At 43.7% G+C, this 13,797-nt stretch overlaps 1 protein-coding gene across 2 annotated transcripts in view; it reads left to right on the forward strand.

Moving 5' to 3' along the window:
- sema3bl (sema domain, immunoglobulin domain (Ig), short basic domain, secreted, (semaphorin) 3bl) overlaps positions 1 to 13,797 on the forward strand; it is a 196,309-nt gene that overhangs the window by 155,905 nt on the left and 26,607 nt on the right. For both annotated transcript variants that reach the window (XM_072581859.1, XM_072581858.1), the window contains exons 8-10: positions 1,883 to 1,997; positions 2,363 to 2,432; positions 6,733 to 6,877. In XM_072581859.1, the coding sequence (XP_072437960.1) occupies positions 1,883 to 1,997; positions 2,363 to 2,432; positions 6,733 to 6,877 (330 nt within the window). The remainder of the gene's footprint in view (positions 1 to 1,882; positions 1,998 to 2,362; positions 2,433 to 6,732; positions 6,878 to 13,797) is intronic.

The following is a 13,797-nucleotide window of genomic DNA, read 5'->3' on the forward strand; positions in this document are numbered from 1 at the left end:
GTCTGTGTGGGCTTCCTCCAGGAGCTCTGGTTTCCTCCTAGAGCTCAAAGATGTGCAGGTTAAGTGGATTAGCCATGCTAAATTGCTCCATGGTGTCCAGGGATGTGTAGGCTAGGGGGATTAGTAATAGGAAAATGCAGGGTTACAGGGATAGAGCAGAGGGAGTGGCATGCTCTTTAGATGGTTGGTGTGGACGTGATGGGCCAAATGGCCTGTTTCCACACTGTTAGGAATTCTATGCTCCAATGTCATCAGCTAGCTTGCAATGGAATCATGATCCTACTGTCCACTGTGTCTCAAGATCAAAAACTCCACTGATCCACGTTGGTTCCATAACAGGTAGTACCTGTGCCTTTGTGTTTTGTCTGTGGATTTTACATTAGTGACAACCATCATAAGCCATATCATTGAATATCATGTCTGATAACCTGACTGGGGAGAGTGAACTGATAACCTTTACAAGGCTGGTGTTGATAACCCTTTCCTCATCAATCACACAGATGGTTCTGTGTTTGAAATGCTCACATTTGAATCAACAAGCTAAACTGTTTGGGGAAGAGCAGGATTATGGAACAGATAGGCAGTGTAATGCTGGTGAATGGTTCGACTCCACAGCTTTGTAGGAGGCAAATGGAGCTCAGTCCCGGCATGAGGGTGCACCTGGCTTGGATGTCACACTTGCTGCAATATCACTGCAGAATCAAACTCCCAGGGAACAGTTTAATTTCTCATTTTTATTGCCTGCCAACTAAAATTCAACAAGCACTAAGATCCCATTCAGCACATGGGACAGTTAACCTAGTGAATTTTAACAGGAAAACCTGAGGGTTCTTTAGTTCTCTCACACGATGCTGGTGTTGCTCGAATGACCAGCATTAGTTGCTCATGCGCCTTTGCTGTTGAGAACTGCATTCTTGAACTGCTGCAGTCCACGGGTTGAAAGGTAATGGAGATCGGGCAGGAAAGTGGGGTCGAGGCTGAGTTGAGATCACCCATGATCATTTTGAATGACAGCACAGGCTCGTGGGGCTGAATGGCCTGCTGCTGCTCTTAGGTCTTATGTTGTTCTGTTTACATATATTTTGACGATTTGCGTAATGTGCAAATTTAAAAATTTTCCCCTGTATGCCAAGCCAAGGTCATTCATATGCATGTGAGCATAATTTTGATACAGTGATTTAGTTACTAGGTCAACGTGGTTCCAGCAGTAAGTCCTCCAAACTGTGGTTCTGATAAATATAGATTAGTATCTGAAAGTGGTGAAGGGATTATGGAATATTACAGGAAGATACAAGCTCATTATCTCAAATAAAATGAACTTTTTGGCCTTTTTCTAATCCTAGGTACTCTTGAATGCTTGTCAATTGTTCTGACATAAGTTAAGACAAGCAATAAAGAAAGGTTGCTATTTTGACACGTTGATTCAGGTAAGACACAAGACAGCCATCTGCACAAGGTACAAAAGCCAGTTGTTACTAGACAGTGTATCAACAATCTTTCGACCCAATGGAGTCTCAATGGAACACGCTGTCAAGGGAAATAGCCACAGACCCTTCACTTGAAATCTTCAAGACCATGTACAGGTTTTTGTTCTCAGGGCTACAGTTTCAGCAGGTTTTAGTGATTTAGTGTGCCCTATCTAAATACAGATACCAGTTTGCCATTCAGATCCAACTGAAACAGAGAAGTAGAAGACAGAGCAGTGATAAAATGTCCTTTTAAGATTTGATCTCAATGCAGATTTCAATCTTCCCTTGAAATGTTTATAGGAATTAGAATGTCAGCTGTCTAACTGAGTGGAAGAAGCCTTTATTTAGGGAGTTAATGATCCCAGAAAATTATGCAACATAATTAATGAGGTGTTTACAATGGTATGTTTCAGAATGACGCAGGAGGTCAAAGGGCACTAGTAAACAAATGGAGCACATTTGTCAAAGCCAGGCTGATATGTTCTGTCCCGGGACCTGATGGAATAGACACGTACTTTGATGAGCTTGGTAAGTAAGAGATTATTTTGCTGCAGTCGTCATTGTTAAGTCGAGGAACATAAGCAATGAGGGGATCCATGAACGATATGTCAACACTGGGCAGCTCCAGCAAAGCCAAAGGCAAAACGAAACTTTCTTTACTCTTAACCAGGGAAATCCCAGGTGTGTTTCTTTACTCTTTCACTAGGAGAAGAACACGTTTGCCCTGGGGCTAGTGCCAAGGCATGCTGTTAATTCTCTGTTTTTGTAAAGTGCACATTCAAACTCGATACAGAGAATAGACATTAAATTCTAACTGCCAAAAAAGGCTTCCTTCAAAATAAGAATGGTTTGTTTTGGGGATTCTGTATAATTTCACTTCACCTGTGTTACAGAGGATGTGTTTCTACTGAGAACGAAAGATGAGAAGAATCCTGAAATTTATGCTCTATTTAGCACAATAAGGTAGGAAACCTTTTCATTTAGTCTTAACTAAGAAAAGTGACAGTGTATGGATGTTGAGATGCAGTGGGTGTTTATTCAGCTTGTACTTATCTCTCCATTCACAATCTCTGGATGTTCGGAAAAAAAAGTGATTTAGGACAATGTCCCTGAATTAAAACCCAGAGCTCATACTAATGTACTAGGTTCAAATCCACCATGGAGCTTGGTGGAATACACAGCTAGTAATTATGAGCATGGCAAAATTATCATTGATTGTCAGGAAAACTCATCTTGTTCAACTGATGTCCTTTAGAGAAGGAAACTGCCATCCTCACCCAGTCTGGCCTACATGTGACTCCAGACCCACAGCAATGTAGTTGACTCTTAACTACCCTCCGAAATGGCCTAGCAAGCCACTCAGTTCACGGGAAATAAGTGTTGGCCCAGCTGATGATGCCCACATCCTTTTAAAAAGAGATGGGGTGGTACGGTGGCTAAGTGGTTAACCCAACTGCCTCATAGTGCCAGGGACCCAGGTTTGATTCCTGTCTCGGGTGACCGTCTGTGTGGAGTTTGCACATTCTCTCCACGTCTGCGTGGGTTTCCTCCGAGCACTCTGGGTCGGTGTGGACTTGATGGGCTGAATGGCTTCCTTCCACAGTGTGGGGATTCTACGATTCTATGTCCGTCAGAAAAGGGGTATTGAGGACTTTGATTTAAAACCTTATCTGAAAGGCAGTAACTTTCTCACTGTACTGCCTTGGAATGGTAGTCTAGAATATGGTCAATCCAGGCTTGACCCTAGGCTTTAACAGCTACCCAATGTTCGGCACATAAGTGGGATACTACATGCTCAGTGAGTCTTCTTGTGTTTTAATCTGGCCAGTTAGGCTCATAGATTAAACCTCCAGATTCTTTGAAGTTGGGATTCTGTGGCCAGGTTTCTAAGAGGCAAGAAACACAGAAAAATAAAGAAAAAGCAAAGGGGTTGGTAGCTCCTGTTATAACATGTATGATGTGGCGCATTAAATCACTGCATTTCTCTCTTAAGCTGATTGGTTGTGGGATTGAGTTTTAGAACAGGGACACCTCAGGATAGAAACTGGCGAGAAACCTATTGTTTGGAGATAAAACAGGTGCAGGGTACACCAGAGGATCATATTCCCAGAAAACGTCAATTCTCCTGCTCCTCGGATGCTGCCTGACCTGCTGTGCTTTTCCAGCACCACACTCTCAACTCTGATCTCAAGCATCTGCAGTCCTCACTTTCTTCCAGTCACATGCATATATGAACTGCATTAGTATGTTACATTTCTAGTGTCATGACCAACCAGTTAACATAAGCCTCAACCCAATGCATCCACTGCAGAGGGTGCAGTGTCCATTTGTTGTATGCTGGATTATGTAAATCAGCTCACTGCCTGTGACTGGTTAAACCCCTTGATGGGAACTCAAAAACAAAGTAAATGGAGTCATAGAAAGAGCTGAAAGGAAGGGTCAGAAGCAAGCTGTAGACATTTTAAAGCACTGTGAACTAAAATCTACTGCACGCCTCTCAGGTGTGGCACTATGGCTCAGTGGTTAGCGCTGCTGCACTACAGCACCAGAGACCTGAGTTCAATTCCTGCCTCAGGTGACTGTCTGAGTAGATTAGATTAGATTCCCTTCAGTGTGGAAGCAGCCCTTCGGCCCAACCAGTCCACACCGACCTTCCGGAGAGTAACCCCCCCTGACTCACTTCCCTCTGATGAATGCACCTATCACTATGGGCAATTTAGCCTGGCTAATTCACCTGACCTGCACATCTTTTTTTTGGACTGTGGGAGGAAACCGGAGCACTTGGAGGAAACCCACGCAGACACGGGGAGAATGTGCAAACTCCACATGGACAGTCACCCAAGGCTGGAATCGAACCTGGGACCGTGGTGCTGTGAGGCAGCAGTGCTAACCACTGAGCCACCGTGCTTCCCCATGCCACCTGTGTGGAGTTTGCACATTCTCCCTGTTCAGTGTGTGGCTTTCCTCCGGGTGCTCTGGTTTCCTCCCACAATACAAGGATGTGTAGGTTAGAAGAATTGCTCATGTTTCACAAGGATGTGTAGGTTAGGTGCCTTAGTCAGGAGTAGACATAAAGTAGGGGAATGGGTTTGGGTGGGTTACTCTTTGGAGGGTCGGTGTGGACTTGTTGGGCCAAATGGCCTGTTACCACACTGTAGGGGTTCTATGATTGTAGTGTCACCACTACACAGATCTGAGGTATAAAATATACAACAGAAGGGTCTAGAGAAAGCCATGAACCATTAACTGGGCATCCACAAAAAACACCCACAGTCAATTCAGGAAGTAAATTCCTGCAGGTGCTAAAAACAATAAACACTGGAGATCACAGCGGGTCAGACAGCGTCCATGGAGACAGAGCAAGCTAATGTTTCCAGTTTAGCTGGCTCTGATAAAGAGTCACCTAGAGGTTAGCTTCCTCTGTCTCCATGGATGCTGTCTGACCCACTGTGATCTCTATCATTTGTTGCTTTAAGCACAGTCAATTCAAGACTTCTATACTTTCAAAGCGTATTTATTGTACGTGAGCATTACTGGCTAGGCCAACATTTGGTTCCAGTCCCTAAGTACCCTGGAGAAAGATGGTAGTGAGTTGCTTTCTTGAACAACTACTGTCCTGAAATGTATAGGGATGCCCATAGTGCTGTTACACTGGGCGTTCCACAGTATCAATGAAGGAACAGTGATTCTGTTCCAGATCAGGATGGTGTGACTTGGAGGGAAATTTGCAGGAGGTGGTGTTCCTGTGTATCTGCTTCCATTATGCTTCCAGGTGGTAGAGTCTACAGGATTAGTTCATACTTAAATAGTCTTGGTGCGTTCCCGCAGTGCAACTTATACATGGTCTACACTGCTGCCCCAGTGGACCGATGATGGAGGAAGTGAATACCGAACATGATTGATGGGGTACCATTCAAGCGGGCTGCTTTGTCCTCTTACGTATAATTGGAACGGAGTATTAGGTTTACAAATTTACTTTACAGTTTCAAAAAATATAAACTGTGAGAACACAGGCCCAATGGCTTATGAATATCGGATTACTTTCGATTCAGCTGCAGTTTGCTCTGCAGTTCCTTGAGGTTCTATGAAAATAAATAGCAATGAAGGTAGTTTGACAGAGCGGTGGGACTGTGCCCGGGCTAGCTGGATCTGATAACAGGTAAACATATGATAGAGCTGTGCAATTAAACTCAACGTCCCTGGACAAGGGAGAGGAAAAGCAGCCACAGTTCAGTAACTCCTGCTGTTGGATGGGAATGGGATCAGACCGGACTGTGTCAGCTTTCCATCATTCACTGTCAAGGCTGACGTGATGAAGAATTATTGGAAATCCTCTCTTATCTTAACGCAGTTGATAATAATTAGACATAGGTATGGATTAAATGGAATAATATTAAATGGGTATAAGATTTTTTTCTTTGAAACTTGCTTTAGGATTATGACGCTGACAATGCCGCACTTATTCCCTTTCTCGCATTGATTATTTTCTTTTTTATTCGCTCATGGGATGTGGGCATCTCTGGCTAGGCCAGCATTTATTGCCCAGCCCAAATTGCCCAGAGGGCAGTTAAGAGTCAACCACATTGCTGTGGGTCTGGAGTCACATGTAGGCCTGACCAGGTAAGGATGGCAGTTTCCTTCCCTAAAGGTGAACCAGACGGGGTTTTCCCCTGACAATTGGCAATGAATTTGTGGTCACCATTAGACTCTTAATTCCAGATTTTTATTGAATTCAAATTCAACTATCTGCCGTGGTGGGATTCAAACCCAGGTCCCCACAACATGAGCTGGGTCTCTGGATGACCAGTCCAGCCAGAATGCCACCAGACCATCACTTCCCGAAAGCAAGAAATGTCAAACCTCTGCTGGTGGGACTGAAATCACATAGGGCTCAGACTAAGTTGGGATGACAGGTCCAACACTGCAGGTTGGATTTTCTTACCACAGGCAACTTTCACAGTCTTTTTTCCCATTTGTAGGCTACAAATTGCTGCATTTAGACTTCAGTTCTACTGATAATGCTGGTGGGGTTTGAGTTTACAGTCTTTGTCCAGTTTCATGTTGACTGGATGGTCATATATATACTACATATGGTCAAATGTTAAAAGTGGGGGTAAACAACAGTGGGAATGTTAGCCGTAGATGGTTTGAGAAGCAGAGTTTTGAGACATGGTGTAAAGTTTGGTTCTGATTTGAAATACTGACATAAAGGGATTTTATTTTGGTATTTCATTTTTTAACAATATTGTAAATATTATTTCAGCAATGTATTCCAAGGTTATGCTGTTTGTGTCTATCATATGGCTGATATACGAGAGGTGTTCAATGGACCGTACGCTCACAAGGAAGGACCTGACTATCAGTGGACTGCTTATGAGGGCAAGGTACCTTATCCAAGACCTGGATCTGTGAGTATTCTACCTTGGGAACCATCTTTAAATGCTGCTCTCTTCTCTCCAAATAGTCCGATTTAAAAGAGTGTTACAGGGAGAAACCAGGAAATGAATCTTTAGTTCTGTTGTTTCACTCGAAACTTTTGTGTTTTATTTCTGTAGTGAAACTATTTAACTTACTTTAGCTTTTTATCTCTGCTCATGCCCTTTGGAGGCTGCTAACATGCTCTCACTATTCTTAGGCCAAGTGGAAAGACTTGTTTGTGTTATAATGTTTTACTTTTTAAAAATGTATTCATTTGTGGGACGTGGGGGTGTTGCTGGCTGGCCAGCGTTTATTGTCCATCCCTAGTTGCCCTTGAGAAGGTGGGGTTGAGATGCCTTCCTGAACCGCTGCAGTCCACTTACTGCGGATTAACCCACAATGACATTAAAGGCAATTTCAGGATTTTGATGCAGTGACAGTGAAGGAACAGTGATATATTTCCAAGTCAGGATGGTGAGTGGCTTGGATGGGAACTTGCAGGTAGTGGTGTTCCCATATATCTGCTTCCTTTGAACTCCTAAATGAAAATGTTCATGGGTTTGGAAGGTGCTGTCTGAGGATCTTTGGTGATTTTCTGCAGTGCATCTTGTAGATAGTGTACACTGCTACTACTGAGCGTTGGTGGTGAAGGGAGTGGACGCCTGTGGATGTGGTGCCAATCAAGTGGGCTGCTTTGACCTGGATGGTGCCAAGCTTCTTGAGTGTTGTTGGGGCTACACCCATCCAGGCAACTCAGTTGGCAAGCTCAGGCTAACACAGGGACAGATTCCACAGGAAGGATTAATTGGGGTGAGAAAGGTACCACAATAATCAGGAGTGACATTAATCGACATGTAAATTGGACAAGTCAGGTTGACAAAGGTGGCCTGAGAAACTAAGTTCATAAAATATATATGGGATAGTTTCATTGAGCAGTACATTCTGGAGACAACCAGGGACTAAGCCATTCCAGACCAAGTAAAGTGCAATGTGACAGGATCAATCAATAATCTCCAGGATATAGCCATCACAACTTGATGAAATCTCATGTTCAGTGTGAAAGTGAAAAATGTGAGTTTTCCACGTAAACAAAATTAATTATAAGGCTAAAGCAGAGGTAGTACATTAGCATAGATAAAGGAATAACTAATTAGGGGCGGCACGGCTGTTCAGCGGTTAGCACTGCTGCCTCACAGCACCAGGGTCCCAGGTTCAATTCCAGTCTTGGGTGACTGTTTGTGTGGAGTTAGCACTTTCTCCTCCTGTCTGCGTGTGTTTCCTCCGGGTGCTCCGGTTTCCTCCCACAGGTTCGGTGGATTGGCCCTGCTAAATTGCCCGTAGTGTTAGGTGCATTAGTCAGAGGGAAATGAGTCTGGGTGGGTTACTGTTCAGAGGGTTGGTGTGGACTGGTTGGGCCGACGGGCCTGTTTCCACACTGTAGGGAATCTAATCTAATCTAAATTAATGAGTAGAGAGCTGGGGCAAATGGCTAATTTTCCAGTTGACAAACTGTAATTGTGAAGTCCCAAGGGGATCAGTGCTGGGACCTCAATTATTTACAATCTCTAATCAATGCTACAGACTAAGAAACCAAATATACGGTTGCTTAATTTTCCAACGAGCCCAAAATAAGCAAGCAAGTAAGTTGTCAAGAAGGGGTGAAAAGGGTACAAAGGAAAACAGATAGCTGAAGTGAAAACTTGCCAGATGGAGTTTAATATTGAAAAACATGAACTTGTCCATTCTGAGGGTGAACAGTAGAAAAATAGAACACGATTCAACTCAACAAAGACATCGCAGAACCCAGTCATACCTAGTTTATGATGCACAAAATGTTAATGTGCAGCAAGTAAGTATAGACACAAATGGATTGTTGACATCAATTTGCAAGGGAAATGAAATATAGTTTTATTACAGCTTTACATGCCTCTTGGTGAGACCACATCTGGAGCACCCTGTACAATTTTGGTCACTTTATTTGAAAAAAAATATAATTGCATTCGAACCAGTTGAGAGGAGACTCGAGTCAACCCATTCCTGGAATGAAGGTTTTATGTTGTAAAGAAAGATTGAGCCTATACCCCATTAGAATTCACAAGGATGAAAGGTGACTTTACTGAAACATATAAGGTCCTGAAGGGGACTTGACAAGGTGAGTGCTGAAATGATGTTTACCCAGGTTAAAATTAAGAGGCAAGAAACCAAGAGAACTGCAGATGCTAGAAAGCAGAACCAAAAGTGCTGAAGAAAGGTCACTGGATCTGAAACATTAACACTGGTTTCTCTCTACAGATAATGCTAGACCTGCTGAGCTTTTCCAGCAATTTCTAGTTTTGTTAAAAATAAGAGGTCTCCCTTTTAAAACTGAGATGCATCATAGAATCCCTACAGTGTGGAAGCAGGCCGTTCAGCCCATCAAGTCCACACCAACGCTTCAAAGAGCATCCCACCATCTTTATACCTCTGCTTTTTCCATGGCCAATCCACCCTAGCCTGCACATCTTCGGTCTGTGGGAGGAAACCCACATGGATATAGGGAGAATGTGCAAACTCCACACGGGCAGTTACCCGAAGCTGGAATCAAGCTGGGTCCCTGGCGCTGTGAAGCAGTAGTGCTAACCACTGAAACACCATTTTCCATGAGGACATTGTGTTTCTCTGTCTTAGAAGGTCATTAGCACATTCCTCAGAACCAAGCTGGGAGTGTGGGTGCAGGGTCATTGAACTTATTGGAGGCAGTGTTAGACAAATTACTGACTTCAGGTGGTACTGGGGATGGACTCTCCAATGGTGGATTTGAGACCAAAATCAATTTTCTCATTTTCTCATCAAATGCAAGGGAGACATGAAGGGTCAAAACAAAAACAGGAATTACTGGAGAATCTCAGCAGATCTGGTAGCATCTTTGGAGAGAATTCAGAGTTAATGTTTCGGGTCCAGTGACCCTTCCTCAGAACCCACATGGTCAAGTGGCCTGCTCCTCTGTCCTGTAGTTCCAGCATTTGGTAGTGTTCATGATATTGCCTGCCAGGAAGTATACAGGAATGGCTCAGTTTCAAAGCCTGATTGCCTCAACCTAAGACCATAAGACCATAAGACATAGGAGTGGAAGTAAGGCCATTCGGCCTATCAAGTCCACTCCGCCATTCAATCGTGGCTGATGGGCATTTCAACTCCACTTACCTGCATTCTCCCCATCACCCTTAATTCCTTGTGACATCAAGAATTTATCAATCTCTGCCTTGAAGACATTTATTGTCCCGACCTCCACTGCACTCTGCGGCAATGAATTCCACAGGCCCACCACTCTCTGGCTGAAGAAATGTCTCCGCATTTCTGTTCTGAATTGACCCCCTCTAATTCTAAGGCTGTGTCCACGGGTCCTAGTTTCCCCGCCTAACGGAAACAATTTCCTAGCGTCCACCCTTTCCAAGCCATGTAATATCTTGTAAGTTTCTATTAGATCTCCCCCTAATCTTCTAAGCTCCAATGAATACAATCCCAGGATCCTCAGCTGTTCCTCATATGTTAGACCTACCATTCCAGGGATCAACCGTGTGAATCTCCGCTGGACACGTTCCAGTGCCAGTATGTCCTTCCTGAGGTGTGGGGACCAAAACTGGACACAGTACTCCAAATGGGGCCTAACCAGAGCTTTATAAAGTCTCAGTAGCACAACGGTGCTTTTATATTCCAACCCTCTTGAGATAAATGACAACATTGCATTCGCTTTCTTAATCACGGACTCAACCTGCATGTTTACCTTTAGAGAATCCTTTAGCACTCCCACATCCCTTTGTACTTTGGCTTTATGAATTTTCTCACCGTTTTGAAAGTAGTCCATGTTTGTATTCTTTTTTCCAAAGTGCAAGACCTCACATTTGCTCACATTGAATTCCATCAGCCATTTCCTGGACCACTCTCCCAAACTGTCTAGATCCTTCTGCAGCCTCCCCACTTCCTCAGTACCACCTGCCTGTCCACCTAACTTCGTATCATCGGTAAACTTCGCTAGAATGCCCCCAGTCTCTTCATCCAGATCATTAATATATAATGCGAACAGCTATGGCCCCAACACTGAACCCTGCGGGACACCGCTCGTCACCGGCTGCCATTCCGAAAAAGAACCTTTTATCCCAACTCTCTGCCTTCTGTCAGACAGCCAATCCTCAATCCATCCCAGTAGCTCACCTCGAACACCATGGGCCCTTACCTTGCTCAGCAGCCTCCCGTGTGGCACCTTATCAAAGGCCTTTTGGAAGTCTAGGTAGACCACATCCACTGGCTTTCCCTGATCTAACCTACTTGTCACCTCTTCAAAGAATTCCAACAGGTTTGTCAGACACGATCTCCCCTTACTAAATCCATGTTGACTTGTTCTAATCCGACCCTGCTCTTCCAAGAATTTAGAAACCTCATCCTTAATGATGGATTCTAGAATTTTACCAACAACCGAGGTTAGGCTAATTGGCCTATAATTTTCCATCTTTTGGATTGATCCTTTCTTGAACAAGGGGGGTTACAACAGCGATCTTCCAATCATCCGGGACTTTCCCTGACTCCAGTGACTTTTGAAAGATTTCAACCAACGCCTCCACTATTTCCTCAGCCACCTCTCTCAGAACTCTAGGATGTAGCCCATCGGGGCCAGGAGATTTGTCAATTTTAAGACCTTTTAGCTTTTCTAGCACTTTCTCTTTTGTAATGGCAACCATACTCAACTCAGCCTCCTGACTCCCTTTAATTGTTGGGATATTACATAACTTGCTGTCAGTCCTGAAGAAGGGTTACACCGAAACATTGACTTCTCTACCTCCTGATGCTGCCTATCTACCTTGTCTTTGGGCTGCATCACTCTAATTTTATTAGATTTTTTATTTTATTCAATTCCCTACAGTGTGGAAACAGGCCCTTCAGCCCAACAAGTCCATGCTGACACTCCAAAGATTAACCCATCTAGACCCAATTCCCTCTGACTAACGCACCTAACCTATTGGCAATTCACCTGGCATATCTTTGGACTGTGGGAGGAAACCCGCACAGACACAGGGAGAATGTGCCAACTCCACGCACACAGTTGCCTGAGGCCAGAATTGAACCTGGGACCCTGGTGGTGTGAGGCAGCAGTGCTATCCACTGAGCCACCATGCCACCCTTTCTCAAGAGACCAGTGATGGACAGATAGCCAGAAAGGCTGAGATTTTGTCACAATATGTATGAAATAAAGCAATCATTGCTGTGCTACTCAAGGATGTTCTTTCTACTAATTGTTTGTCATGGCGTCTATGATGGACTACAGATGTGATGATTAGAAATGGCAGGGGGATTTGTATTTTCAGTAAGCCAAACTGAGTTTTCCATGTGATAGTCATTGGTCAAATTTAGCAATAAAAGCTTTCCACTAATATTTTGACAACTGTATATAGCCTAGTAAATAGCCGTCTGGCTGTAGATTGAAAAACTTAATGTTAATCGATGGTAGTCGTATTTTTATTAAAGACAATGTATTAAGTTTAAAAAACCATAAAGTTTGAAAGTGTGAAATATAGAATATAGAATATATAACATTACAGCGCAGTACAGGCCCTTCGGCCCTTGATGTTGCGCTGACCTTGTGAAACCAATCTGATGCCCATCTAACCTACACTATTCCACATACGTCCATATGTCTATCCAATGACCATTTAAATGCCCTTAAATGGAGATAATTGGAAAGGAGATATATTAGATCCAAATTGGGAGAGGTTGTTAATCTGAAGTTTTTAACAGACTATTGTGTTTTAATTCTGGCCAAGGATCTTGGTTTGTACTGCTGACTTGATAGTCACAAGTTTATCATAGAATCCCTACAACGTGGAAACAGGCTATTTGGCCCATCAGGTCTGCACTGACCTTCCGAAGAGCATCCTGCCCAGACCCACCCATCCACATAACCCTGCATTCCCCGTGACTAACCCACCTAGTCTGCACATCCCTGGACACTTTACCATGTCTTCAGACTGTGGGAGGAAACCCACACAGTCTCAGGGAGAGCGTGTGAACTCCAAATAGACAGTCACCCAATGCTGGAATCAAACAAGGGTCCCTGGTGCTGTGAGGCAGTAGTGCTAACTACTGAGCCACCTGCCTCCACCATTTACATGTGTACTAACTCAATTTAACCTTATAACTCTCAACTTGTCAAAAGCTATGCTAGCATAAAGGAATGTCTTGCCTTTGGATTTGATGTAATTTTATTCTACTGCATAAAGTGCAGGTACAAACCTGTTTATTGTGACAGTGACAACGTGACTTTGGTTAAGACAAATACCAGCAATAATCTTTCCTACAATTAACAAAAGTAGTAGTGGTGGAAATAGGTTTTTCTGATTGGAGATCTCTAACCAGTGGTGTTCCTAGGGGGTTCAGTGCTGGGACCCCTGTGGTTTGTAAATATATGTAAATGACTTGGAGGATAATGTGGATGGGCTGATTAGTATGTTTGCAAATGACACAAAGACTGCGGGAGCTGTGGATAGTGAGGAGGATTGCCAGAGCATACAACAGGATACAGATAGGCTGGAGACTTGAGCAGAGAAATGGCAGACGGAACTTAATCTGGACAAATGTGAGGGGATGTATCTTGGAAGTTGTAATACAGGAGGGAAGTGTATACAAAATGGTAGAACCCTGAGTAGCGTCAACATACAGAAAGATCGAGGTGCACAGGTCCCACAGAGCCCTGAAAGTGGCAACCCAAGTGGATGAGGTGGTCAAGAAGGCTTATAGCATGCTTGACTTTATCAGTCGGGGCATAGAGTGTAAGAATTGGCAAGCCATGTTGCAGCAATATACAACTTTAGTTAGACCACATTTGGAATACTGTCATTACACTGCCAGAAGGATGTGGAGGCTTTGGAGACAGATCAAA

Source organism: Chiloscyllium punctatum, chromosome 12 (assembly GCF_047496795.1).
Source record: "Chiloscyllium punctatum isolate Juve2018m chromosome 12, sChiPun1.3, whole genome shotgun sequence".
Taxonomy (NCBI): Eukaryota; Metazoa; Chordata; class Chondrichthyes; order Orectolobiformes; family Hemiscylliidae; genus Chiloscyllium; species Chiloscyllium punctatum.